Below are 27,673 nucleotides of genomic sequence, written 5' to 3'. Positions count from 1 at the left end.
CAGCAAGTGCCTCAATTCCATCACTTGGCACCCCTTCAATTTTTTTGGGTTGTCCTCACCTGAATTTTTCTGGGTACCCCATTAATACATTGCTGAAGCCTTCCCTGTTGTCTTTGAAAAGTAACAAACACCCATATTAAATGGGTTGACAGCAGTTCTGAGCCTCAGATCTATTTTCATCTTAGCTCTTTGTTCGGTTATCGGCTCTGTAAATCTCTTCTAAAGGGTTTATTTTAGAAAAGGGAGAGAAAGAAACGGCTTTATTTTTTTTCCCTCCTCCCCATTTATTTCCTTCCCTTTTTAAATCTTCAGATGTTTCTTAGAATCCTTTTAATTCAACGATTTCCAGCCTCTTTGGAATATTAAGCTATGAGGACATTAAAGCCTCATTGCATATTCCAGGGTTTCAGGCGGCAAGGAATTGCAGTAGCAGACAAATGTTTAATTTTCGCCATCTTCAGCTCAGGAATAGCTGAGGTTAGGAGGCAGAGGTGGGAACTAAGGTGCTAGACTGGAGGCAGAGCTGCACGCTGCATTTAGTCTCACTTGTGCTGGTGCAGTTCTAATTTCTTTCTGGCCAACAAATGTGACACGTGCTTCTTGCTTTGCCCTCATTTGGGGAGCCCCCCAGATAGACCACGGTTTCTGAGAGAAGATACACAATAGGGCTTAAATCCTCAATTCTATCATGGACGGTTCCACACAAGAGTCTGAGAGAATAGGAACTTGATGAAAAGTCTTGAGGTTTTACTTCTCCTGGTCCTTCAAGTAGTTGTCCACGGTCAGAACTTCCAAATTCATCTCATTAGATTTCTCAAGTCAGGTGGTTGCAGCTGCCTACATAACAGGTATAATTTTCCAATTACCGACCGGCAGGTTTATCCAGGGGCAAGGAGAATACAGATAAGTTTCATTTCCCATAGTGTCATTATTTACCTGCGGGATTGCCTGTCACCCTCTGCCTTTCCCTGGCCATGCCAGCCCTATGAGAAACTAGTTTGGGAGGTGATTTAAGGAGCTGCTGCTGGTGAGGGAGATATAAATTCAGGAGTGCCCCTTGCCCAAAGGAGTCATCACACAGGGCTGTGTGAGATAGCCCAGTATTGTCTACATCATATTTCTTCAACCAATGGCCAGGCTGCCTGAAAATTAAGTCCAGCCTATCCAGAGAGCAACCATTTCAAGAAAACTGGCTTAACTGGTTTTTAACTGGTCTTTTAACTGGATTAGGAAAGACTGCTGGGATGAAGTCTTTGAGGGAGTTTACTGTAGAAAGTTTGGATCTGTTTGTGGCAGAAGAGACAAAAGCTTTCTCCAGAAATGGGATGATGCCTGATAACTTCCTGACTGTGCCAGATCAGGCCAAACAATTTGATCCAAGGTTGGTATCTTAGAGCAAATATGAAATCTTTTAAGTCTGGATTCTACCTGGGGTGTTTATCTGTTTGTCTGTCTATCTATGTATCATCTTATCTTCTCTCCCCTTTTTTTCCATTAATCTTCCTTTTGTCTTAAATTAGATTCACCTCAGGAGGAAAGAATAATTCCCTAATAATGGAATTATTATTCCTTCTTGCTAATGTATGATTTTTGTTCTATACTAGTCTTATCTGGTATAGTTAGCTTTTACCTACAGTATCAATAGAAGCACTATCTTTCTTCTTGAACATTTATAGAAAATGATTCCATTCTGGGCAAAATCCGTTTCCTTTCTTATAATTTTAATCACATATTTAATGCCTTCTGTGTGCCAGGTGTTGTTGACCCTTCTCCTTTCATTTAATCTAACCACACTGGGGAAAAGAGTGAACATTAGAACAGTCTTTCTATGTTTACATGGAGAGGGGAAGAATTTCATAGGCTTTGCATTCAGAAGCTAGGAGAGTGATCCACCGACCCTGTCATTTATTTTATCCTGTGCTTTTAACTGGAAAAGCAAAGCCCAATTTTAATTGTAAGGTCTTTTCTGCAAGTATCAAGTATGTCTTACCAAAATCTAGACATTGGGAAAAAGATAACATCTGAAGTGTCCATGTTATTGTAACTATATTGATTATATTGGAGAAAAGCAAGGTTTTACACTTATGCAGGAAAAAACAAAGGTACAGGTGAAACCTGGCTCAAAAACAGTAACTGTGAGAGGGACCTTAGTACAAGTGGATGATCACTTAAATATGAGCCAGCAGTGTGTGGCAGCAGCAAAGAAGCTGATTCAATCCTTGGTTGTATAAACAGAGGCATAGAATCAAGATCACGTGAAGTATTAGTGCCCCTTTATAAAGCCTTAGTAAGGCCACACCGGGAATACTGCATCCAATTTTGGTCATCACTTTATAAAAAAGATGTTGAAGCTTTGGAAAAAGTGCTGAGAATATAGTTTCCCACATTCTCAATCAATCAATTAGAATAGAGGTGGGACCTTGGAGGTCTTCTAGTCCAACCCCTTTCTCAAGCAGGAGACTCTACACCATTTCACACAAGTGATGTTCGGTCCTTCTTAAAAACCTCCAGTGATGAGGCACCTACAACTTCTGAAGGCAAGTTGTTCCACTGATTGTCTTCACTGTTAGGAAGTTTCTCCTAAATTCCAGGTTGCTTCTCTCCTTGATTAGTTTTCACCCATTCTTTCTTGTCCTGCCCTCTGGTGCTTTGGAAAATAAGGGTCCTCTTTGCAGCCTCTCAGATACTGGAACCCTGATATTATGTCCCCCGTAATCCTTTTCTCTAGACTAGCCAAACCCAAATCCTGCAACCGTTCTTATATTTTAGTCTCCAGGCCTTTAATCATCTTAGTTGCTCGTCTCACCGGTTTGCTGTGGAGTATGGAAGCTGGATAGGCTCTGAATATAGGGACAATCAAGTCCATATCCACAAATAAGAAAAAAACTTTATAGAGATACAATCTTGGCTTGGCATGTATGCCTCAGAGCAAGATTACATCGCCCAACCATACTGTAAATGCTGAAGTCAGGCAACTATAGAACCTGGTTTGTGCATTTCAAATTGGTTGTCTTTTTTCTGCTCTACAAATGAAGAAATTAAAACTTTGTAGCTGGATTTCAGGATGACACATATTTCTCATGCTCTATCCCTTATTTCGCACCCCCACCCCCACCTGTTGTGCCTTGAGCAATTTTGTGACAGACTGATTTTTGGGTGGCATGCTTGTCATTTTTGTCACACCATTAACTAAGAAAGGAAACAGCTGTTGAACTTCTGTCTGTTAAAGGCAACAGGTGCCTGTCAGCTGTGTGAGAGTGGAGAAATGGTAGAGAGGAAATTGGGATACATAAAGGCGTAAACTGCAAGAACAATGTTGATAAAGATCCAAGCCGAATTCTGGATTTTGCTGGGGGCAGAAGTATAGAGTTGAAGACTGCAGGAAAAGAAAAAGAGCAAAAAGATGGAGAGGTTTTATTCAGAACAGACAAGATTCTTATTACACCTATTAATTACAGTATTAGATTAAAACTGTTCCGTTCTGTTCTCCTATTAGATGAGAATCTCTGCTAGGGCCCTTCCTTCCTTCCTTCCCTTCCTTCCCTCCCTCCCAGATTTTACAGGGTTAATATTTGCTTCACTGCTCATTTTCCATCTGGGCTGCCCACTGTGCTAGCAGGAGACACATATCTTACATCCAGACATCCCTTTTGGACTATTAACATCAGGGTTCTTTTCACCTTCCTGATTCCTTTGCTTTGCTGGACTTATATTGGGGGGTCACCTTAGCAGGAGTGACAAGACACCATTCCATATTAATATATGGTACTACCCAATCCATCATGTATTGATTTTTAACTTCCAGTGGGAAACAATTTGCTCTTACGAGTTGCAGAGTCATGTGAGAGCAAGATGTATACGGGGATGCACAACCTCTTCAAGGAGGATGGAGCAGAAACTAGATAAATGACCTGTAGAGGGGGAGCACGCCCCTCTGGGCCGTTGTGAGCTATCCATCCACCCCACTGACAAAGCCAGATTCCCTTTGTCCTTGTCCTTCATGTTCTCAAGCAAGGCAGCTATAAAAGAGAAGCCAGAAAAGTTGACTTGTTTGCTTACCTCAGGCATAGATGGACTTAGATGGAAAAGAAGGTATGGGTGAAAACACCAGATGGAGCTCACAGGCATCGTATTACTTGCCTTGATTTATTAGATGCATCTTGTGGCTATTCATTTTTGTTCAGTTATTGGGCGGATTTTTTTTAACCTGCCTTTCCTCCAAGAGTTCAAGGCAACCTAGGTAGCATTCTCCTCTCCCATTTTTCCCACAAGGACTAAGAGAGAGCATGTGGCCCAAAGTCACTAGGGAGTTCTGTGGCTGAGGGTGAGTTTGAACCAGAGTTTCCCTAATGTTAGACCAATAATGACACTATAGCCATGATAGCATCATGGACATTCAAATTAGGCCAGGAGTTGTGTGACACAACGACATTTTCTGGCAACGATGGAGAAAGTAAGTTCCAATCTCCCATTTCTGCATGCCATTTAAAAATATAGGGGAGGAATGTTATTTGTAGATCCCTGAAGGTGGCATCTTCCAACAGGATCTTAAGTACTTTTTTCCATCACAGTCTTTCCCCTTGAAAGAGTGAATCTTTTTTTTTCCTGTCAGAAAGCAGAACATTTCTTAGGTTTACATCTATCATCCAGATTGTGAAAGGCAATTGTAGCCTACCGTGTTATATACATGCCTCCTAAAAATAAAACCTATTGAAATAAGTGAAGAGACCTTCTGATACACTACCATGCAATGTCTCTCTGAGTTATGTAGTCATCCATTCTTCAGACAAGACAGTCCAACTATTGTTACTCCCCAAATTTCTTTCCATTTAGGTTTGATCCCAGTATAGACAACTTAGTGTTCTATGTTCTGGACTTTAGTACCCATCAGCCCCAAATTTCATGAGACTTTAGGAGATTTACTTCAAAACATCTGGAAAGCAGTAACACCAGATCTTGGACTGATCTGCCTTGGCCTTCCTCATATTCCAAATTTGGCCTGTTCCTGGGGGGGGGGCTTCTTTATAGAAGAAGTTTGCTCTCTGCCAAGCACAATAACCAAACATATAAAACACTATCATAAGAGGAATTGTAGGAAATGACACGCCTACTCAAGCTGAAGAAGAGCAACTTGGCATGTGTGTTGGGATATATAAGGAAGTCACAGGAGGGTGTAAAACATTTGACAGTATTGGGGATGAAGCATTCATCACAGAACTACATTTCAGTTGAAAAAGGTCAACTGAATGTCCGCAATGATAAATCGGCAGCGGCTGAGGTGGGATCAGTACAAATATTATATTCTAGATATTGCCTTGAAGGTGTTTCAAGCAACCATTGTTGCTATGTGTAAGCGCCCACAATATGTCCTACATGACATAACATACAAGTTAAGAATAGAGAACCTTCTCACTGATAAGAATTTCATTTTTAATTTTTTTAAATAATGGCAGCGTCTGGGATGATATGTTACCATTGGAATTGAGAAGGGGGGGAGGGAAAGAGAGACCTAAAATACCCTTTTTGCTTCTTAAACCCCTCCAACCCAGGAAAAACTGAACTTATCAATTCTTGGAGGAGGTCATGGATATTTAAGAAATGGAGATTCCTTAGGCTTCAAGGTTTAGAGCACCGAATTCATTCTTGGAATATTTCCAAAGCACCAAGTCACCAACAATCTCATCCTCAAATCCTGGCCTCGTTCACTCCAGAGGTCGTTGGGCTCCACAAAATTGATACATATTGGGGGGCACTGCACACATATAGTAACTCATAGCTTGTCCCCCTCTAAACTACGTTAGAGTGTCATTTGGCTTTTTTCTTAGCATGTGGTTTCTCATCTGTGATTAGCATTCTGTGAAACTAGCCCTTTCTAATTTTTCAATAAAATGTTTAACAAGCCATGCCTTAATGCAACAATGAAAAGCATCTAGTGAGCTTTCTCCCACCCCCCAAACATGCAAATTTGTGTAGTCATCCTGTTCACAGAATTGCGAAGAACCCGATTACCCAATTTTCTTTTAATATTCTATTATTCAACACTGTCAGCCAAAACTGAAGACATAGTAAGAAGTAATCTGATCATAAAAAGGCAGCTCCGCTACTCTAGTCTGAGAATTTGTGGTCTTAGATTTGTTGTAGATGTTGAAAGAAGAATAAAAGCAAGGTTGCCTTTGGGGAATGTGTAGGGTCAGAAAAGATAAGGCAAATCTCTAAATGTACATATTAAGCCTCAGATCACCTCCAGAGGAAAGCTGGGGGTTTATACGCTCAGAAAATGTTTTGAGTAAAGTATGGGACTTATTAAGCATTTATGTATAGATTGTGAAAAGAGAGGAGAAAAATTGAAGGATAAAAAATTTCCTAACGTGTGTGGGCTTGTAGACTAGAGGTATATTTCTAATGATGATTTGAACCCCATGAGTTGGAAGCGTTTGGGAAGAACATTCTTGGTGGAGCTGAGTAGCCTGCAAAAGGCAGATTGAAACCTGGCTTGTGCTTGGATTACATCAGTGTTTCCCAAACTTGACAATTTTAAGGCATGTGGACTTCAACTCCCAGAATTCCACAGCCAGCGTTGCTGGCTGTGGAATTCTGGGAGTTGAAGTCCTCATGCCTTAAAATTGTCAAGTTTGGGAAACACTGGATTAGATGGTAAAAGCCTAGGATGCTAGTTGAATGTACAGATGCTAGATGGCACCATTTTGAAAATTAAAAATCTAACACTCCTTTGGGTGTTGAGAACAGATTATTCTAGCCTCATTCTTTTCTGAGAGTATTATTTAGTAATGAGAGTTAAATAAATTCTTTCACTGACAAACACCATTTTGTCCATTCCTTAATTTGGCTCCAACTTGCAGGTCATATTCTCTGCATGGAGAACAATCAAATCCTCAAGATGGCAATGCATACAATGCCAGGTAATGAGGCAAGGCAAAGTTACCAACTTTGACAAACTTCTGGACCAGAGAAGTCCTAGATTTTCCTGCAGAAATCAAGCTCATCTTGAAATGTCTACCTGAGATGCTGTCTTCCTCATTCCCTAAGACTGGAAGTGGATTGTGTGTACATGACAATCTTACCATTAACTGGGAAGCCCTCACAGATGATTCCTTGCTCAAACCCCTTATTTTGGATGTCACATTGCAAAATTGAAAATTGGAAGCCATATAGATTCATTATGGTTGTTTTGAGTGATTTCCCACCCCAAAAGAAACCAAAACTAACCTCTCAGAAACTGAAAGGGGTTTGGCATAGGTTAAGAAATCTGACTCAGTTGTAAAGTTCTTTGTTGTTGTGATATTGTGCATAAGGCTCTTATTTTTAACAAGGGAATCATAAACTTTAATTTCCTATTAGGCTCAGCTTTGGTCTGCACAATCTTTATCTGAAGTTGTTGGTGCCACCTGGTGATCAATATAGAGATTGAAATCATGTTGATCCTCCACATAGTTCGTGGAAAATAGAGGAAACATGGGGAGGGAGGTGAATCAAAAACATGGGTCAATATTTATCAAGACTTAGTTCAAAAGTAGAAAACTGTAGAATAAATTTAGAAATGGGGAATTGCATTATCATTATCACAGAATCACTGGGCTGGAAGGGACCATAGTGGTTTTTTTCAGACCTCATTTTAAGGAATCCAACAAGAATATGGCTTGGAACCTACATTTTGTAACAAAATTCCTTCACACCATCACAGTTTCATCAAAGTGAATTGTGGTAGCCAGGGCAGAATTCTTTCCACAACTTTGTCCTTCCCAATTACCTGTTTCCCTACAATAGGAATCTAATTTTATCTAAAGCAAGTTGTTAAGAGAGATGAAGGGAAAAAAGGGAAAAATACAATGTCTGTTAAAATGAATATGGCTAGATTAGCAGGGAAGAAATTTCAGACTAAGCTGGTGAGATGCAGAAGGAAGTTGTGCATTTTGTAGAGCTACAGTAGGAATTTCAGCTGTTGTTGCTTGAGTGGTTGGTCTCTTTGCATCTGGCTCCTTGTCCTTGCAATCACTCCTAGTATTTGATGTTAAAAGGGGGGGGGGGGGATATTGGCAGTTTATTGGGATGCTCCATCCATACTTAAGAGGCGTATGAAGTTTCATAAAAACTATTTTGACCATTCCACTATCTTTGGCGATTCCATCTTTAGAAGAAATCAAAATTCTGTGAAACAGCCTTCATTAATCCCCAGGTATGTTTGTTATACTGGACAGCGAATTCCAAGAACTGTGGCTTCTCTACACACAAGACCTCAAGCGGAGGAAGAATGCTACTAATCAAACAAAAGCTAGAGACTCCTACTTGACTCTTGCTAACTGTGTGTGTGTATGTGTGTGTGTGTGGATGTGTGTTAATGGCAACAGTGCAGAAGGGGTTTGTCATTTTCTGGAATATTTTCTGACCTCTCAGTCTAGATTTCATCCCCTAATTACCCCACAAAGCAACCTGACAACTACGAAAACTTCTCTAAATAGTTTTGGAGAGGGAGAAAAGATTACAGCAAGTGGTTTAAATCTCAGATTTCAAGAGAAAGCAAATGTAAATCGGGAAGGTGATTTCTCTGTCTGCCTGATACCAAATTGAAGCAGAGCAAAACCTTGGAAAGGTCTTTCCCTAGAGCAGGGGTAGGCAACCTTGGCTCTTTTATGACTCGTGGACTTCAACTCCCAGAATTCCTGAGCCAGCCATGCTGAGGGGAAAGGGAGAGGTTTCCAAGCTGAGCCATGCTGGCTCAGGAATTCTGGGAGTTGAAGTCCATGAGTCATAAAAGAGCCAAGGTTGCCTACCCCTGGCCTAGGCTGAGGCTGCCTAGGCCATTTACTTTCCTGAGATAGGGGCATCTGCTGTTTAGTTGGGATTTCCCCTCCTCCCCGTGCCTTCAAGTTGACTCTTAGCGGCTGCCTGAAAAAATCCCTGCACTTTTCTTAGCAAGTTTTTCAGAAGTGGTTTGTCCTTGCCTCCTTCTTAGGGTTAAGAGTGAGTGACTGGCCCAAGGTCACTCAGCTGGCTTTGTGCCTCAGGTAGGGCTAGAACTTGCCATCTCCCAGTCTCTGGCCTGGTTCTTTAACTACCAGACTAAGTTGGCTTTCCTGCTGTTTGGGATACAACATGACAAAACTGTTCAGAATTTGCAATTTCCCATGGAATAAAATCAGCCCCAAATGAAATAAAGAAGAAAATGTTTAAAGGTGTTTAGTTTTTAAAAATTTTATTTATAACAATATCTGTTTTTTATTTTTAATGTTTTGTTTTTAGTTGTAAAGTAATCTGGCAAAAATTATTAAAACATTTGGGCCCCCTTCCCAGGGAAAAAAAATGCTGAGGAGACCTCCTTCCCTCCCCCCCTACATGCGTGTAATTTCTACTATAAAAGCTAAGTTTATTTACTTCTGATCCAAGTTCATCTTTTTTTAAAAAAAAAAACAAAAAACAAAACAGGTTGGAGAGAAACGAAAGTTGAAATAACATTTGAACCTCTTTCCAGAAATAGGAATGATGGAAATTGTGGGGAGGGAGGGAGGGAGGGAGGGGGGAAGGTCAGAAAACAGGGGAAGAAATGGGACCTTTGTTGCAATTCACAATTTGTAAACTCTGCTTAGTCTTAGACACAGACACTAAAATAAAGTGAGATACAGTCAAAGTAATAATTCTCAAAAAAAAAAAAAAGAAAAATACGGTTTCTGGAAATAAAATGATTTTGGGGAAAAAAAAATAAAATTAGTGTAAAGGTGAAAAGATACAAGAAAACCAGTTTGGGTGGTGGCTGATGGGATAAGAGTAGATTTAAATCGTACTGGTAGAAAAAAAAATGATTAAGGCGTTGCAAAGAGATGATTAGACTGGCTGGGTGCTGTAAGAGAAAAGGCCATTGTTGGAAATACACAGGGGAAACTATTGGGGGGAAAAAAATTAGAATGCACTTGATGGGAAGAACATTTACACCAGTGGTTCTTTAATTCAACTCTTAGATAGCCAAGGGACCTTTTGTGGACTTTCGGGTCATCTGCGAGGACCTGATGGAATACAGAAAGAAAACGTTGAAGGGTTGGTTTGGTATTTTTTTTTTAAATGACAAATGATCAAATTAAGAGTCAGCTCCTTTTGCTCACTGATCAAATGGAACTGCTGCCCAAAGCGGGAGGAAAAGCAGGCCAGGATAAGCTATTGCCATGTCTGCGCACTGCAGAGAAATCTGTTCCTTAAGACATCCTGATATAAGGCTTCTTTGTTTAGAGGAATCACAAAATGGAGCAAGAATTTGAGGGTTCCTTGGGGGAAAATACCTTAATTTTCACAAGGGATGAGGTTCACAAACAGCACATCCACAGGTTACTGTGGGATTTTCTCCAACCCCAGTTTGTGATGGATGTGCAACTACTGACCCACTCCCCATTTTCTTCTCAAATGGATCAAGTTTGTGGAGGGAGGGAGGGAGGAAAAAAATGTTCAAGTTGACTTGCACCCTAAGAACAAATGGAAACGAGCAAATTAAAATCGTGGTTCCCCCAGTGCCCCAGAATTAAAGGATCACTGGTGTGTCTGTCATGGGTTCCTCTTGTCCAACAAATCTATATTGAGCTATTGTCAATATTGGCATCATATTGTGATCCACATTCAGTGAAACCAAGTTTCAGTGTGCATGAGAAGGAAAAAAGCTGTTCCCCTTCCCTACCAGATCTAACATGCACTTTTCAATATGGTCCATCTCTGACTTCTAGCAAGAGAAAAGTCTTCCCCAAACATCTCCCTTGATTCATCAACAGCATCCTGAGAAGGGTGGGAAACTATTGCAAAACTTTAAAAGGCTAGCAACCTAAAGCCGTCTGTAGAAGAAGCAGAAGTGGATTGATTTGTGCAGCAAGCAAAAAGATCCAGCCCTTTAATCTAAAGTGGGGTCTTCTTACAATTCTCCCTCTATTCCCTCTACATTGCCTTTACTTCAATCACCCCCGAGTCCAGTGACAGAGATTCAGTGGCTGGTAGATGAAAGGGAATATACAGGTAATAATACTGCTCACATATAAAAGTAATAATCCTTCATTTGTACATTTATACAGTATCTCTTGCTCCCTCCCCATCTGGTCTCTTTCCACCTGGTCTCTGTCGTGGGCTGATGGCCCATTCCCCCGTTCCTTATGCCAGGGGGTTGCCAAGATCATCATCTGCACCTCTTGACAGCAGCTCCCGCTTTTCATCTGTGCTGGCTAGTGAATTGCGGCTGTTGTGGGCACCCATGTAAAGTGTGGCGTACACTGGGTTTGTGAAGTTTGTGGGCTAGAGGAGAGAAAGGGGAAAAAAAGAGAGTAAGAAGATGGCTGGGAAACGGATAAGGCCAGTCTCTCTGATACTCCATCTTTTTGTTATCTCCAACACCATCACTATCTCAGAGCCTGTCGTTCCCTTCCTTCCCACCACAGTATGGCAACAAGTAGTGTGGCTTTAAAACTGCAGCACCTTTCTGTATTCATGAAGGGAACATTATTTTTTTTTCAGGCCTCTCCATCATACTTGTTAAAAAAAAAGCTTCCTCTAGTTAGTGACACTCCTACATGAAGAAGTCTGACAAAAACGGGGCAGTTTTCATGAACAGTGGAGAAGTGCTGTTATGAACATTCAGAAGCACTTATTCCAAATGCTTTCGGAAATCTGAGCATCCTTTTTATTTATCACTTTGCAGAGCTGCCCCTCTCATCAAAAAGTGACTCGAAGTGGCATACAACACTCGGTTGAAAAGGAAAACCAATCACTTATTGCTTAACAGCCATAATGCTGGAGAGATGGCATGGATCATTTCAATGAAGGTGAGACCTAAACGATCCAAAACTCAGGTTTTGGCCAAAGTTAATGGGTGTTCCACACTACATCCGGTTGCCTCCCTTCTCTGTTTTAATTTGGTCATCCAAAATACTAATTGAAAAATGTATTGCTCAAATTGTTGGGGTTTGGGGGAATAACAAAGCACATTACTAGCTGTTGTTGTTTTTTGAAGTTACTATTAAAAACACAGACCAATACTAAACCATATTGTATGATTAAGCATGAAAGTGGAAGATAATGCTACTTAAGTTTCTCCAGTTCCCTGGTGCAAGTACATCGATTGCCAGGTAGTTTAAGGCTAATATTTCTGCCCAAACATCTGCCTTTGAAAACTGCTAATAATCCAGTTCATGGTGGGCTATAAACCCAGAGCCTTAAACCCAGAGCCAGTAGATGCCAAGGCCCCCGTAGTTTTCCCAGAGATAGTCTACAGAAACACTAAATAAAACCTCCTTTTTAAATTGCAAACCTAAAATTTAACAGATTTGAAGTAGATGAGGTGAAATTATTGAAGATTTGCAAGTTTATGGCCATTTGAAAGGGGCTATCTATTTTCCAACACCCACGTCATTGTGCGAAAATTACACAATGGCATTTGATCTCTGTCCTCAAGAGCGGCCCTTTTAATCTATGAAGATCCTGGGATGGGAGGGGAACTGTTGGGTTCATGTCACAAAATGTACAATTGCAGCTATTCATTGGGGTATTAATATCAATTATGGGTAGTCCTCGACTTACAACCACAACTGAGCCCCAAATTTCTATTTGCTAAGTGAGACATTTGTTAAGTGAGCTTTGCCCCATTTAATGGACTTTCTTACCACAGTTGTTAAGTGAATCACTGCAGTTGTTAAATTAGTAACATGGCTATTAAGTGAATCTGGCTTCCCCATTAACTTTGCTTGTCAGAAAGAAGGTCACAAAAGGTGATCACGTGACACACACCCCCCCGGACACTGCAACTGTAACACGGTTGCCAACGGAATCTGGATTTTCCATTCACTTCGTTTGTCAGGTCACAAAAGATGATCATATAACCCGGGGACACTGCATCGGTCATAAAGATGAATCAGTTGCTAAGTGTCTCAGTTTTGATCATGTGACCATGGGGATGCTGCGATGGTCATCTGGAAAATGGCCATAAGTCTTTTTTTTTTTCCAGTACTGTTGTAACTTGAATGGTGACTAAATGGACTGATGTCAGTTGAGGACTACCTGTAAATTATCCTCAACATGTGTAACTACAGATTGGGTAGTGCAGCTTTTCCAGGCATTAAGTTTCTCCTATAACAATGATGGTGCACAACATCTTTGTGTAGTCTGGGGTCCTTTAATCATGTGCTCCCACTTCCTCTTCCAAACCTTATCAGGGTCCAGAGCGAAGTCGGCATCTAGCAGCTCCCCTACGTCATCTGCGTCGGGGTCCCCCTCATACATCTTGTAGGTAGGATTGCCAATCTCCACATTCATGGCTCCGTTGGTCATGCGCTGGTGCTGAAAACCTTTGGCCCTGCATGAGAGACACAACAGGATTGAAGGGGGGGGGTCAAATACCCATTGGGCAGCATCTGGCAAAGCAGTATTACCGAGTAGGACCTGAACTGCAAACGCTAGGCAGATGGGGCAGAATTATGCACTAACTTGGCGACTGCGCTCCCCAAATTTGTGTTTGTTGAGGTAGTTTAAATGCCTTGAAGGAGCATGTGTAAAAGGATAGGGTCCTTAATCTCTTCTGCATGTATTGATTTTGTTCTGAAAAATATCCTCCCCAGGGAAAAATGTTTTGTGTTTGCTGGAAATTGCTGTTTAAGGAAATGGAAATATCTCTACCTACCCAGTTTTATAAATATAGGAGACTGGAATCTTGGGTGTTATTTGTAAATTTTAGTTTGGCCCTCATAATAACTTTTATGCATATAATAAGGGAGGAGTACAATGTTGGTCAATGCAGAAGAGTTTCTGTTGCAGAGTGACTTCATTTCATGGAAGGCCACTGATTAAAAAGGAATAGCAACAGTTATTTGCAACTAAGAGAAGGATGACTTGGGATGGAGAACAGTTTGCCTTGAATGTATCTAGCCAATTGCCCTTCCCAATCTATATGGAAACCAGAAGGCACATGTATTATCTTCCCTGTTTTCCACAATTGTGTATTTTGGTTTGCAGTTAAAAATGTTCACAATAGATGTATTGGGAAAATACAGAGAAAATGGCATATTGGAGATAAATAAGTAGAAACGTAACTGGAACTTAGTAAAAAAAAATTGCACAGATTTTTTTTGGGGGGAGGGAGGGAGCTAATTTACAAATTGGTGCAGAAATGGAACAAATTAAGTTAGGACTGGGAAAATTAGAAATTAAGGAATGGCAAATAGAACAAATTTTCAATCCCTCTAAATGGCACGATCCTGAACTTGATTTAGCTGTATGACAATATAAAAATAAAATAACTTTCTGTAGACTTGATTTGTCCTTATTATGATCTCTGCCTACTGCATCTTTTATTTTAAGTTGCATTGCAGCATGGACTATCTGAATATTTCAGTGATGTTTCTTCTCTTAAGAGTTTCCCAGGACTTGTCTGAAGCCAAAGATTCATGCGCTTTGGCAGAAGATTAAGATCTAAGTATGCAAAAGAGACACCTTCTCCATCCATTTCCTCCAAGACAATCCAGATACTGTATTATGAGGCTACATATACTCTAGTACAAGATACTTCAATCCAATTTGGCACCTGAAAGGAATTATTGACCCAAGGCAAAGGTGTCATCGGTGAGACCAACGGTGCAATAGACTGGCTTATAAACACAATCAAGGCTGAACCTTTGCTGGGAAGGTTTTTGCATCTGTCTAAAAGCCGGCTTATATAAGTAAATAAATAATCCTGTATTTAAGAATAGAAAACCCAGTCTATACTATGGTAGTTATACAGGACTTCTTAGACCATCTGCATTCGTTGTTCGGGAATGCTCAGCTTACCCTTTAATCCTTTTTTTGTACCAAACCACAGCACCAGCCACTAGTACCAGGAGCAGCAGCAGCAGAATTGGAATGACAATAGACACAGTTCCTAGAAAAAATAGAGAGATGTTGGTTGCCTCTGAAACCTAGAAAACGTTCGCCCCTGCTCTGAACACATGCGCCGCTTACCTTCTATTTATATATGTCTTTTGCTATTGCTTCTTCTTTTTTTGCCAAATGATGACAGTAATGTATAACTATTTGAGAGAGTATATTCCTCTCCATTTTCAAATGAGAGACAGTATGGTGTAGTGGGAAGGACTGTGGAGACCCCCAGTTTTTCCTTCAGAAGCAAAGTGCCTTCTAAGCATGAATGTGAGCCAAGCACCTTCAATATAACTTATTCTACCATGTGATTATACGGGTGCAATAGCAGTGTGGGGGCATATGCCTTTCATTTTTACATCCTTCGTTACTGAACTTCTTCTGTCCTCTACAGAACTCCAGAATGAGAACAGTGAAAATATTATCTGTTCTCCCTATACCAGGAGTAGGCAACCTTGCCTCTTTTATGACTCGTGGACTTCAACTCCCAGAATTCCTGAGCCAGCATGTTGCCTACCCCTGCCCTAGACTATGGTTGTCTTTCGAATCATTTCAATGGCACCTTTTGCGGAGGAACCACTCTTTGCTAATGCCCGCAAAACCGGTTGACCATCCTCCTATCATCTCACCAGAGCTTGAGAGATAATCTTAATGGATTGTTCCACATGTAAATATAGTGGGAGGCAAACTCTGAGACACTGAAGCACCATGAGTCACATTGTCTGCTTGATTTGAAACCTTATCAATTTTTCCTACAAACAGATGATCTCCAATCTCCCAATATACCTTTCCAACACACACAGAAACACACACCAGTCCCTACGACAGTCATGTCTGATCTCCCCACTCTACTTACGGCTGCTTTGTTGCCCACTGTTCACAGATTTCTCGCAACGCTCCCCAGTCATTTCCAAGATACACCTGTAGAGTGAGAAGCAAAAAAACTTAAGTATGGTGGATGCAAGATAAACCCAATAAGGGAAGCTCCTTTGAGCAGGGAAGATGCTGGCAGGAGCTCTGGGCAATATTGGGGAGAAACGAACTGAGAGAAGAATAAATCAGGGCCAGTTTACCTGAATTATGTAGCTTACGTAAGTTATGTAGCACCATGGTGGCGCAGTGGTTAAAATGCAGTATTGCAGACTGACTCTGCTCACTGTCAGGAGTTAGATCCTGACTAGCTCAAGGTTTACTCGGCCTTCCATCCTTCCGAGGTCAGTAAAATAAGGACACAGACTGTTGGGGGCAATATGCTGACTCTGTAAACCACCCAGAGAGGGCTGTAAAGCGGTATATAAGTCTAAGTGCTATTGCTATTAACAACTACTGTAAATGATCTAAGGCAATAGGGCAATATTCTAAGAATATCGTTAGAATGGAAACAAAAAAGAATTGGGATGACACGGGAAGTCAACTCCCATTATCATTCTGGAAAGTGGTAGGTATTCATCTCTTTTATCCCGAGCACATAGGCGTATCTCTTCCGTCATTCCAAGTTTCCTGCCTACTCACTGGCACTCTGGCATGGAAGTTTCAGCATTCATGGTGCATGACCCTCCATTCATGCAGTAGTTGTTACAAGTCAAACAGCTGGGGGCCATCTTGCCATCAGGGCAGCTGCAAAGGTCAAAGGGAAGCGTAGTCAATGGAACCCAGATTTCCTACCCTGATTCTCAGTCTTTCAACGTTTTTAACATTTCGCAAGATGTTAGCTACTGACAGACTTTTGCCCTGGTCCCACTGTCTTAGCCATTTCTCCTCCTTCCCTCCCTTTTCTTCCCTTCCTTCTTGTACGTGGTTCGGCTATTCCCTCAAACCACTTTGACTCTCCTCGTTCCACACCCATCAGCACTTCCCAACAAATCCCACCTACTTACATGCAGGTGACATTGCCGGTCTGCTTGTTGATGGAGCATTTGCCCTTGAGACAGCGGTCACACTTGTCATGCTGGCAGCGGTCACCGTAATAATTTGTTGTGCAGCGGCACTGCTGAGTCCCAGAGGCTGTCAAATGGCACATGCCATTATTTTCACAGTAGTTTGAACAAAGGCCTGAAAGTGCAAGAGAGACGGTGGTGTAAGAGGAAAGGATTCATTCCAGATTCACAGCAGAGATTCCGCCTTAGCCTGATAGTCACAAACAATTGACTGCCAGCTCACTCGGAATATGCCATTGATTAGTTATTATTAAATGATGCTGTTATTTTAAAAAGTGCTACCCCGTTAAGGATGTGCACAGCAATTCACTCATTTGCAAAAAGAATGCTCCGGACAGCTTTGGCACGTCCCAGTCTTTCTCACCCTCTCCCCCCACAGAAGAATATGGTAGATCTCTTTCAGAACATGCCATTCCCTGAATGGTTCAATGGTTTCCAGAAATAAGTCATCTTAACTGGAAGCTGTTTCAAAGGATAATCCAGTTCCGAAAAGGCCTGACTCATCTGGAATGCCACTTAAGATCCTTCTAATTCACAGGATTTGACTTCCAAAAACCCTGGCATGGTCCAAAGAGGAAATGGAACTCTCTGAAGTTCTCTGGCATGTTTGGGTCCAACATCAATGAGTTGTGCAAATCTTTATGGTGTGCTCAAAGATCGGGAATGTGACGCAGGATTGCAAGCACACTCCAAATGTGCATATTTACTCTAGTGATAGATTAGGCACTCTATATTGAATGGAAAGTAACAGCAATTCTTGGTCAGAAATGTATATATTCTCCATTCAATTTCACCTTCGCTGTTGCTACCCACCCCAAGAAACATCCAAGGAGGCAAGGCAGGGATTTCAGCTCCAACTTCCTGCAGATCAGGGAAAAGACTGCCTGACTACACTAGTTGATCTCTCTGTACTTCCTTCCTTTGGTTAGAATTTTTTTTTGCCGGGGAGGGGGGATATTCTTGGCAGTGACTGATGGGCAGCCCTGCCCTTCGAAACCTTCAGGACATCCTCTAGGACAGTGGTTCTCAACCTTTTTAATACCGCGACCCCCCAACCGGTCGTAAGTCGAGGACTACTCAACCGGTCGTAAGCCGAGGACTACTCAACGGGTGCAGCACCATTTGCAGAATGGGACTTTTGGCGGGCTCAGCAGGGCACAGACAGCCTACTGGCTTTTGAAAGCCAATAGAATTAGACTCTATTCAAGAGAGTCTATTCTATTGGCTTTCAAAAGCTAATAGAATAAAAGGGAGTAGCACAGCTAAGGAAAAGGGGAAAAAAAATTGCAGACTGCGTTGTTTGGCGACCCCCGTGAAATGGTAGTTCGACCCCAAATGGGGTCCTGACCCACAGGTTGAGAACCACTGCTCTAGGACTTGCTTGGGAATACTTACGAAACTGGCACTTGTCACCAATGTAATTGTCTGGGCAGCGGCAATTTGGCTGATTGCCCTGGTTGACTGTACAACTGCCGTTGTTAAGGCAGTAATCCAGGCACACCGGCTTGTTGCACTGAGAACCAGTGAAGCCATTGGGGCAGCGGCACGTTGGCATTCCTGGGTGGATGGGAAGAAAGAGATGGTCAATTAAGTGTGGTTTTGATTTTGCAGAGGGCTTCCCAACAAGCAACACAAGCTTTGCAAGGCGGCATCTGAATTCTTGGAGCAAACCAAGCATTTCACCGAACGCTGACATGTTGGCTGTCAAATGTTTTCCATGGCTCAGAGTCTCCGTGCATTTCAATTGGAAAAGTAGAAGATCATTAAAAAAATTGACTCCACAGAGAAACCAGAGACATTTACAAAGAATATATCTAACTATAAGGCCTGTGGGGGGAAAGTACTGTAGTTTAAAATACAGGGAAACAATAGTAGAAAAAAAATAAACAGCAAAGTGAAGGATATGTTGGAGTCCAGTTGCATTTGTACCCAACAGAGCAGTATTATAATTTTTGTTGGTTTTGTAAGCCAGGGCTTTCTACTTTGCTTCTCCCTGTATTGATAAATTCTGGGCATGCAACTCTTCTTGTAAATTTTTACAACAACTTACCAGATAAAGAAGCAGCACAAGTGCCTCCATTCTGGCAATAGCCAGAGCACTGGTCTTGCTGGCACCTGTCCCCGGTGTAACGTGGCTGGCACCGGCACTTGGGCTGCTTCCGTGCATTGAGGAAGCAGCTGCCACCATTGAGGCAAACGAGATCACAAGTGTCAGTGGCTGGAACTGAAGAACAAAGCATGCAAAGTCATGAAAAGCGGGTCCTTCTTACTTTTTTTATTATTATTATGCGCTATTTTAACAGCAACACCAGTGCTTAACATTCTTACAAGCAGAGAATTTCCTTCTCTGAAGAGCTCAGAATCCAAATTGACTTGTGGAAAGGTAACAGAGGAAGAGGAGGGAAAGTAGCAGCAAGAAACTAATGTTTCCACTGCATGTATTTGTGTTGAGATACATGGTTTCACGGAACTGCCTAGGGCAGGGGTGTCAAACTCAATTTCACTGAGGGCCGCATCAGCATTGAGGTTGTCCTCGGGGGGCTGGGTAAGTGTGGCCAGCGTGAGCACGGCCTACTGGATGGGCGTGGCTGGAGTGGGCGTGGCCTACTGGGTGGGCATGGCCAGCTCTACATCGTTCCCGTCAAGGGTGCCTGTGGGGGCCTGGGCAGGAGTAGGACAGATCTGAGGGTCTCTGGCAGAAGGAGGTGGGACCAGGGCAAGCGCAAAGGCATGGTCCACTGGAAGAGCCTGCTGAAACCCCTCCCCTGGAGCCCATCAAACCGGATATGTGAAGTAGGCGAGGGCCATTTGCTGGCCACTTCCAGGCGATTTCTTCATTCCTCACAAAGGGTGACACCTCCCCAGTGCGTGCCCAGGGAGCGGGGCCAACGTGGCAAGGGCCAGTCCCTTGCTGTTTCCAGACGGCCTTGTGGAGCTAAGGCTGAATGCGTTTCAGCATAGATGGCCACCACAAAATTGTACATTGGCTCCCGGGCAGCCAGGGCCGGGACCAAGGCAGCAGGGGCCATTCCCTCACTGTTTCCAAAATGGCTTCATGGGCCACATGAAACGTCGCAGGCCGCATCCGGCCCCCGGGCCTTGTGTCTGACATGTCTGGCCTAGGGCTTCACAGCTAAAGGTGGATTTAGAATCCATCCTTTTCTATAACCTGCACCCCCTCGAACGCTTCTGATATATTCTTGCACCCTTTACAAAATTTTGAAATAATGAATTATGCATATACACTATAATTTGGAAACTTCTAAACCCAAGCTTTCGCACCCCTTGGAATATGGTCTCACACTCCCAAGGAGGTGCGAGCACCCCTGGTTGGGAACTCCTGATGTAACAGAAGGATTAGTTCCAAGAGTTCTGTATATACACAAGGAATGCACAATTAAGCCACACAGGTTCTGGGAACCAAAATCTGAAGAAGTTTCTCCTCATTTGTATTAAAGAAGACCCAAGATTTGGGTAGACATTACAGCTGGCAACTTCACTGAGAGCAAGTAAATATGATGAAGTTTCTGTGCCCAAAGAGGACTTCAACTTCAAAATGTATAACCCCAGCCCACGTATAAATTTTACACTGCACAGATCCTCAAGAGAAATTACTATTTTTATTTTTAACGACATAACTAATCTGTGGCCAGCTACAGATCAACGGAATAATGCAAGAGTCTACAAGGAATTCTCAGCAGCATTCCTCTACAGACTACAGGATAAGTGGTCAATGTTCAGGATAGGATCCATGGTACAATGGTGGGGTGGAAAGTCTCAAGTTCAATGCCTGGAATATATTAGGAAGCAGGAAATATGGAGACCTTATCTGCTTGAAGCCTTAGAAAACTGAATAGAGCAGAAGACTGAAATATCTCCCTATGTTTACATGGTCAACCCTGCAATAGGTAGTTCTGAATATTCTCCCAGTTTTTTAGATTCTTCACATGCACAGGAAACTTCTCAGTAAAGGTCCCTATTCCATGGGCTACGTGGCATATGTAGAACTTGCTTAATTTGTATCTCCTTGCTCTTAGATAGAAGCACAAAGACATTGATTCTCCTATCATGTGACTGGCAACTAATGAGTTGGGGGTTGCAAGACTGTAAAGTAACCTGAACAGTTTCTCTTGCTTATGTATGTGAATATTGTACTGCTCTTCCTGATCAGAGTAAAAACATAACATTACTTGCTCCACAAGAGATAAAAGAATGCAAGGGGAAGTCAGAAACTGAGTAGGAAAGAAGCTCACTGTTCTCCTGGGACCTGAAATAGCTCTCTATACCAGTGTTTCTCAACCTTGACAATTTTAAGGCATGTGGACTTCAACTCCCAGAATTCCACAGCCAGCATTGCTGGCTGTGGAATTCTGGGAGTTGAAGTCCACATACCTTAAAATTGTCAAGGTTGAGAAACACTGCTCTATACCCTTGTGGCACATAGATTTGCGTTGAGGCTTACTTTTCCTAAGAAATATCAGCCCACCAGGCAAGAAAAACATAGGACAGTCTAGTCCGCACTGTTGTACTTGCTATTAATTTCAGAAGTAGCAAAAAGAACATTAAGGCAGGAGGATGTAACTACTTGTAAGCCTCAACTGCAGTTTTGTAGTACTTTTAACGACGCCACTGAAATCTGTTGATTTCCTGCCAAAAGCCACTTGTCCAGCGTTCTTCCATTATTTATGTAAAAAGGCAGAACAAAATTACTGTTAAGCATTAAAACAGGCTTAAAATATTTTGTGCTCCTCCTCCTCCTCCCCAACTCTTCCCGTTTGCATGGTGCATCCTGCCCTCTTTTCATCATGTAACTGAGCTCTCCTTTGGAAACAAAGAAAAAGCTATGGTTCCTGATCTGCCTGTCTTGGGTTAGGTCAGGGGTAGGCAACCTTGGCTCTTTTATGACTCGTGGACTTCAACTCCCAGAATTCCTGAGCCAGCATGGCTCAGCTTGGAAACCTCTCCCTTTCCCCTCAGAATGGCTGGCTCAGGAATTCTGGGAGTTGAAGTCCACGAGTCATAAAAGAGCCAAGGTTGCTTACCCCTGGGTTAGGTCGAGCACAACATTTTCTTATTATCTTTCTGGGGGGGGGGGAGGGAAACCACCCTTAACTGGAAAAAGCCACTGAGTCTGGATAGTCTGCATACAAAGCGTGAGCTTTATGAGTAAAATGCAAAGTTGGTATATTTTCCACACTGCCATTATTTTCACTTCTTCGACCCTGTGAATAAACCACGCAAAATTTATCTGGGTGGCTTCTCACAACCACCAACTTCAACTGGTGAAGGAACGCTGGAGCCGATTCCATTGCCCAATAAAGAAACCCAAACTATGGTACCCTTCGTGTTAAAAGTATTCGTCTTGCAGGTCTTGTCAGAGGCTGACTGAGAAGGACCAATGCTGAGCCACTAAAAGGCCACGAAGTTCAAGCCTAAAGGACACAGTTACAGAGAGCAGAGAAGGGAAGATAGACCTACCAACAGGCGGAACAGTAGGTGAAGGAGCAAGTACACATATGCCGTTGTCCAACCTCCTGCCATTGGGGCAGGTGCACACAGGACCACTTGGGCTTAGGAGGCAGAGCCATTCACACTTCTTCCTGTCACATGGGTTGGTCACTGGAGAGGAAAGACAGCAAATGTAAAAGTTCAGCGAAGGCCTCAGGTAAAACTTTCTCTGTCGCTTTGGACTTTCAAAAGGGTGGGAAAAAGAACCCCAGGAAGTAGAGTTGATTTTCAAGCTTTTGGACTGCCTTGTTTTCATTTGGTTTCTGAAGACTCTTTTTACAATCTAGCTTGTGTTTTCCTGGCTCAGAGCCCATGCAATTCTTGGTGATCCGCTAGACCAGGGGTAGGCAACTTCGGCTCTTTTATGACTCATGGACTTCAATTCCCAGAATTCCTGAGCCAACATGGCTCAGCTTGGAAACCTCTCCCTTTCCTCTCAGCATGGCTGGCTCAGGAATTCTGGGAGTTGAAGTCCACGAGTCATAAAAGAGCCCAGGTTGCCTACCCCTGCGCTAGACTAATATATCTGCTTATTATCATCCTGAAAATGCACACTCTCTCCAGTTTAGCCAATAATGTGCCTAGATTAATGCAAAAATTTAGAGAAAGCTAATTCCACACAGATGAAATCTTCTGAGTGGAAAATGTAAATAGGAATGAATGCACATAACCAAAATCAATGGATCATCTAGCCAACGTTTCTGACGTTTCAGCCATTATATAGAACCTTTCCTATTCCAGCTAATGTACTTCCAGAATTTTATAAACAATTCCAGAATGCACAAATGGCTGCATTCCAAGGGACGACAGAAACTTTATGCGGAAAAAACTGAATGTTCCCTTGCCCCATTTTGCACAAGTCTTATTTTATTCTTATGGCTATTTAATCTGTTACAAAAAAACCCAGGAAAGTAATGCATCCAACTCCCTGAGGGCTTCCTTAACTCATCTGTGCTGAAGGTATTTTAAATACCTGAAAAAAAGTTCAATAACTCCACTCTCCAACAAACCAAACCCGAATGATGGACAGGCTGTAATTTAGAATCCAAACTATAATTTGAGCCTCCGATATACAGGCAAAAATCTCCATGTTTTGTTGCAGTTTCTTGCCTTTCGTCACTTTTTTTCCCCTACGCTGCAGGGACCTCTAGAGGTAAATCTATGACAGTAATCAGCTCTGTCAATACAGACACTGAATCCAACCTAGATATCACGGCCTTGGCATCTACTTTGCAGATGGTCAAATTATGAAATCATGGCAACCCCACCCCAACACATATAGCCTTACCCATGGTTGGTACTAATTTCTTTTTTTCCTAACTGATGGTATTTATGGCGAAATATCTTAAATACCTCACTTATTTTTTTCTTTTATGCCTTTCTTAAAACTGCACTTAACCCATATGTCAATTTTGTTCTTAAAAATGAACCTAGTATTCCAACTGACATTCCAGCTTTGCCCAATCTGGCGCCTTCCATATGTAGCACATTAAAACTCTGAGAAAGTCAGAATGGCTTTTTTTTTTTTTTGCCACAGGTTCTGCACTTGGCTGCCCACACGATATAATACTAAAAGCTATGTGTGTGGTGCTCCGTGAAGTGAAACTGACCATCTGGCTGTTTATACTGGTGGTAGAGTACCACATCGGTGGCATGGTTTAGTCCAGCTGTAAGATTGGTCACCGTGCCATGGCCAAACTTGTTGATCTTGAAGATGCGATTGTTGATGTAAGTGACACCATAAATGTAGTCTTCAAAAATGTCAATGCTGAAGGGATGGCTGAGTCCTAGAGGAAAAAAAGCATGAAAGAAGAGTAAGAGTCTGTTTGGACAATTCTGTTTGTTGTCATGTCTGGGTGAGCTAAATATCTGTCCCTAAAACCAAGATAGGGAAAGAACAACAATCTATTGATTGCCACCATGAAGAGAAAAAGAAATGTCCTATCTTGTATTAGTTGCAGTGAAAAATACTCTAGATCAGACATGTCAAATTCGCGACGTCACGTGACGTCGCACAATGTATTGGAGCTTTTTCCCCATTGCCGGCAATGGGGTGGGCGCGGTTTTGTTGTGATGCGTCCGCCCCGCGGGCTGGCAGTGTGACACCTCTGCTCTAGATTGTCTAAAAGAAGAACACATTCAACCGATAACAACTTCTTAAGACTGCAAGGAGGAGGCAATGTTCTATAATTCCAATTGCACTTCTGGAACAAAAATACTTCTTTAAAAAAAAGAGAGAGGGATGTAGCATTGCTAGTTTGGATTGATTTAGTTGATTTATCTTGCCCGTTTGATTTAAAAACAATAATTGCATTATCATTTTTAACAACAAGAAAAAGAGATACTAGATACATGGCCTAGGAGAGAGAAGAAGAAGGTCTTAACGATGTTCACCAGGAGTATATCATCACCTCTGTTTCATATATATGCACACAGGTATGCATAGATATACAAAGCACAGGCATGCCAGATTCATTTACAGCTCCCCCCCCGCCCCGTTTTTACCTTTCTTGCTGTCAATGGCCACCACTGGGTCAGTGCCATTGAGCCTGATGCTGCCAATGACCGAGAGCTTGGCATCTGCCCAATACAGGCGCTCGTTGTGATAATCAACAGCCAGACCTGCAAGTGAACCACAAATGTGGATTACAAGACTTTTCAAAAGTCCTGAAAGTCAAGTCTGTTCCCGCTATCCCCAGCTTAGATGAGAAAACTGGGCTCCTCAAGCACAGCACAGATTATCCTCTTAACTCACCAGTAGGCCACTGGATATTGTCCTGGACAAGGGTCTCTCTCAGGGTCCCATCCATTGCAGCCGTTTCAATTTTAGGGTGGTTCCCCCAGTCTGACCAATACATGACGCTATAAAGAGAAAGGCCTTCCGTGAGATCATTCTACAGGGACAGGGCAAGTTGGAAGGAGTACTGGGGCCCCTCTTACCCTCGAAGTGGGTCCACTACGATTGCATGTGGCTCGTCAATCATGCCGGAGATCAGGGTCTTGCGATTCTCTCCCTTCATCTGTGCTACTTCGATGACGTCACGCCCCGAGTCTGTCCAATAGATGTTCCCAGCCACCCAATCCACAGCAATGCCCCGTGGCATCTTTAACCCTGAAATCTGAAAAGAGAAAGCAGGAAGCAAAATGAGCCTTGAGGCCTTTTTCTAAATCATTTAGCTTTGGGAGCTCCTCCGTCATGTCTTCCTTCTGAATTTCTGCCACTTACATTGAGATGGGTGACACCGCCGTCAATCTGCCGTCGGTTTCGATTGGGGGCACTAGAACCGGCTGAGGACGGGAGATCTCGACAGGATATGCGCCCCGTGTGCCAGTTAGTCCAGTATATCTTGTTGCCCTTGACGTAGACATCCATGGCAGCAATCCGGACAGTCTCATCGCCTTGGAAGGCAGGTTCATAGGCCGAGTTTGGGTTGAAGGGATACATGCTGCGAATCTTGTTGTCATCGGCAATGTAAAGTATCTGATACTCAGAACCTTAAAAGGAATAGAACCATTACACTGATTTTTAGGAACCCCACATTAAAAAATGAGTGAATCTTCCCACAGAGAGATGAACAAGACAGAAGAGGGGAAGGCACCATTTTCAGGAAAAAGGAAGCAAACGTGACCGCTCTCATTCTCATAATGAACTTTAACCTGAGAGATAATGATATATGTTTCCACACCTCAGGAAAGCAGTCTAAATGCTCGCAGGCATGTAGTTCTCCTTGCCATCTAACAACGCAAATTTTTATAGGCTTTCCATAATAATTATTTGGTCATGTGTCTCTCTTTGATGCTGGTCTACCGCAAAACTGTGAAAATACGTATGTGCTGTATAGTACATCCCAATATGAAAAAGAAAATTAAATTCCTTGGCAAATGTAGGTCCCCAAAGCACAGCAGGGCGTTAAATAGGCTCTTTGTTCCCTCACAGAGAGCAATATACAAACTTTCTTCAGGACTGCCCAGGAGCTTATAGAGAACCTGACTCACTAGGCCCCATAATGAGAAAATGGAGTTCTGCAATCAGCCAAGTGCTTTAATATTGCAGTCACCTTACTTTAGTTTCATCCTCAGCTCTGCTTCAGCTTTACCTCTCATTTTGCTCGGATCAACTATAAGGCAGACTGTAATTTGTTTTTGTTTTTCTTTCTTAGAAGCAGCTAAAGAGAATTTGGCTGCAAAGGCCAGAGTTCTCTGCTCTTGAATGGTAATGCTCCACAGTATGAGTCATGGCACTCAATACTTTATCATATATGCCAATTAAAAATGGGGATTAAACAGTATTCGGCCATTGATCCTGCTAGGAGCAAATCTAACTGTTTTGTTGCCAGTAGGACAAAAGTTAATAGCAACAAAGTTCAGCTAGCTTATGTTCTTCCAGAAAGAAATTCAGGGAAGCAACTTCTAGAATACCAGGACCAACATAGCTCAGAGGAAAGAGTATCAAGCTGAGAAGAAAGGTTTTGAAATGTTGGCCAACGATTTTCTCTTTGATCTTCCCTTAATTTTTATAAGAGCCACCATGATTACAGCAGCACCCTACTCTTTCCATACAAAAGGCTTCTATCTAGGGCAGGGGTCCCCAACCCCCAGCCTGTGGACCAGTACCGGGCCCCGGCAGGCCAGCAACTGGTTTGCACAAACAAGCAAAGCCCCATCAGCGAGATGCAGGCAGCACACAAAACCGCGCCCCCTCCGGTCTGCGGAAAAACCACTCTCCACGGAACCGGTCCCTGGTACCCAAAAGATTGGAGACCTTTGATCTAGGGTGTTTTCTACCACGACACAACTGAGCTTTGCGGTGATTCCAGGAACCACTAGAAAATGGCAGAAGCCTCTGTGAAAACAATCTTGCACTGCTCTAAGAGTGCTGGCTTTTAAAAGGCTACATTAAACTGGAAAAGATCCCTTGACATCTCTTTTTTAAAAAGCAGAATCAATTTCACTATTAATATTTCTGGGTTTATTTTTTTTACGTTCAGAAAAACACGCAGAAATGGATAGGCAAATGAAGTAATCCTATAGCGATCTGTTCAAATCTCATTAAGCCCCACCATCAACTGATCTCTCCGATACACACCAGGGACGCCGCACTGCATATTAAATAAAGCTCCCCACATAATGCCATTTCCGGTACCTTCAGCCTTGCACATATGATGAGTCTTCTGGAAGTTCTTGGCACAAGTGCACATGTAGGAGCCTTTGGTGTTGTTGCAGAGATGACTGCAAACCCTGAAGTTCAGGCATTCGTTAATGTCTGCGTAGAACAAGGAAGACATGAAAGCCAAGATCGCCGAATGCAAATCACGAGATTTTTTTTTTCTGCCATAAAAGTC

At 42.5% G+C, this 27,673-nt stretch overlaps 1 protein-coding gene across 1 annotated transcript in view; it reads right to left on the bottom strand.

The window, feature by feature from the left end:
• Nucleotides 1-9,704: 9,704 nt before the first annotated feature.
• LOC120310206 (low-density lipoprotein receptor-related protein 1) overlaps nt 9,705-27,673 on the bottom strand; it is a 76,978-nt gene continuing 59,009 nt past the window's right edge. The window contains exons 40-54 of the mRNA XM_039348359.1: nt 27,475-27,594; nt 25,558-25,826; nt 25,272-25,450; nt 25,087-25,193; nt 24,837-24,953; nt 23,942-24,118; nt 22,302-22,442; nt 18,874-19,047; nt 18,219-18,380; nt 16,764-16,938; nt 16,399-16,503; nt 15,743-15,807; nt 14,800-14,890; nt 13,183-13,330; nt 9,705-11,277 (exon numbers count right to left, since the gene is read on the bottom strand). Of these exons, the coding sequence (XP_039204293.1) occupies nt 11,137-11,277; nt 13,183-13,330; nt 14,800-14,890; nt 15,743-15,807; nt 16,399-16,503; nt 16,764-16,938; nt 18,219-18,380; nt 18,874-19,047; nt 22,302-22,442; nt 23,942-24,118; nt 24,837-24,953; nt 25,087-25,193; nt 25,272-25,450; nt 25,558-25,826; nt 27,475-27,594 (2,171 nt within the window). The 3' untranslated portion in view covers nt 9,705-11,136. The remainder of the gene's footprint in view (nt 11,278-13,182; nt 13,331-14,799; nt 14,891-15,742; nt 15,808-16,398; nt 16,504-16,763; nt 16,939-18,218; nt 18,381-18,873; nt 19,048-22,301; nt 22,443-23,941; nt 24,119-24,836; nt 24,954-25,086; nt 25,194-25,271; nt 25,451-25,557; nt 25,827-27,474; nt 27,595-27,673) is intronic.

The sequence above is a fragment of the Crotalus tigris genome, unplaced genomic scaffold (genome assembly GCF_016545835.1).
Source record: "Crotalus tigris isolate CLP2741 ecotype Arizona unplaced genomic scaffold, ASM1654583v1 scf7180000018146.467361, whole genome shotgun sequence".
Classification (NCBI taxonomy): domain Eukaryota; kingdom Metazoa; phylum Chordata; class Lepidosauria; order Squamata; family Viperidae; genus Crotalus; species Crotalus tigris.
Note: the sequence above shows the minus strand (reverse complement) of the source record. Positions and strands in the feature narration are given on the sequence as shown.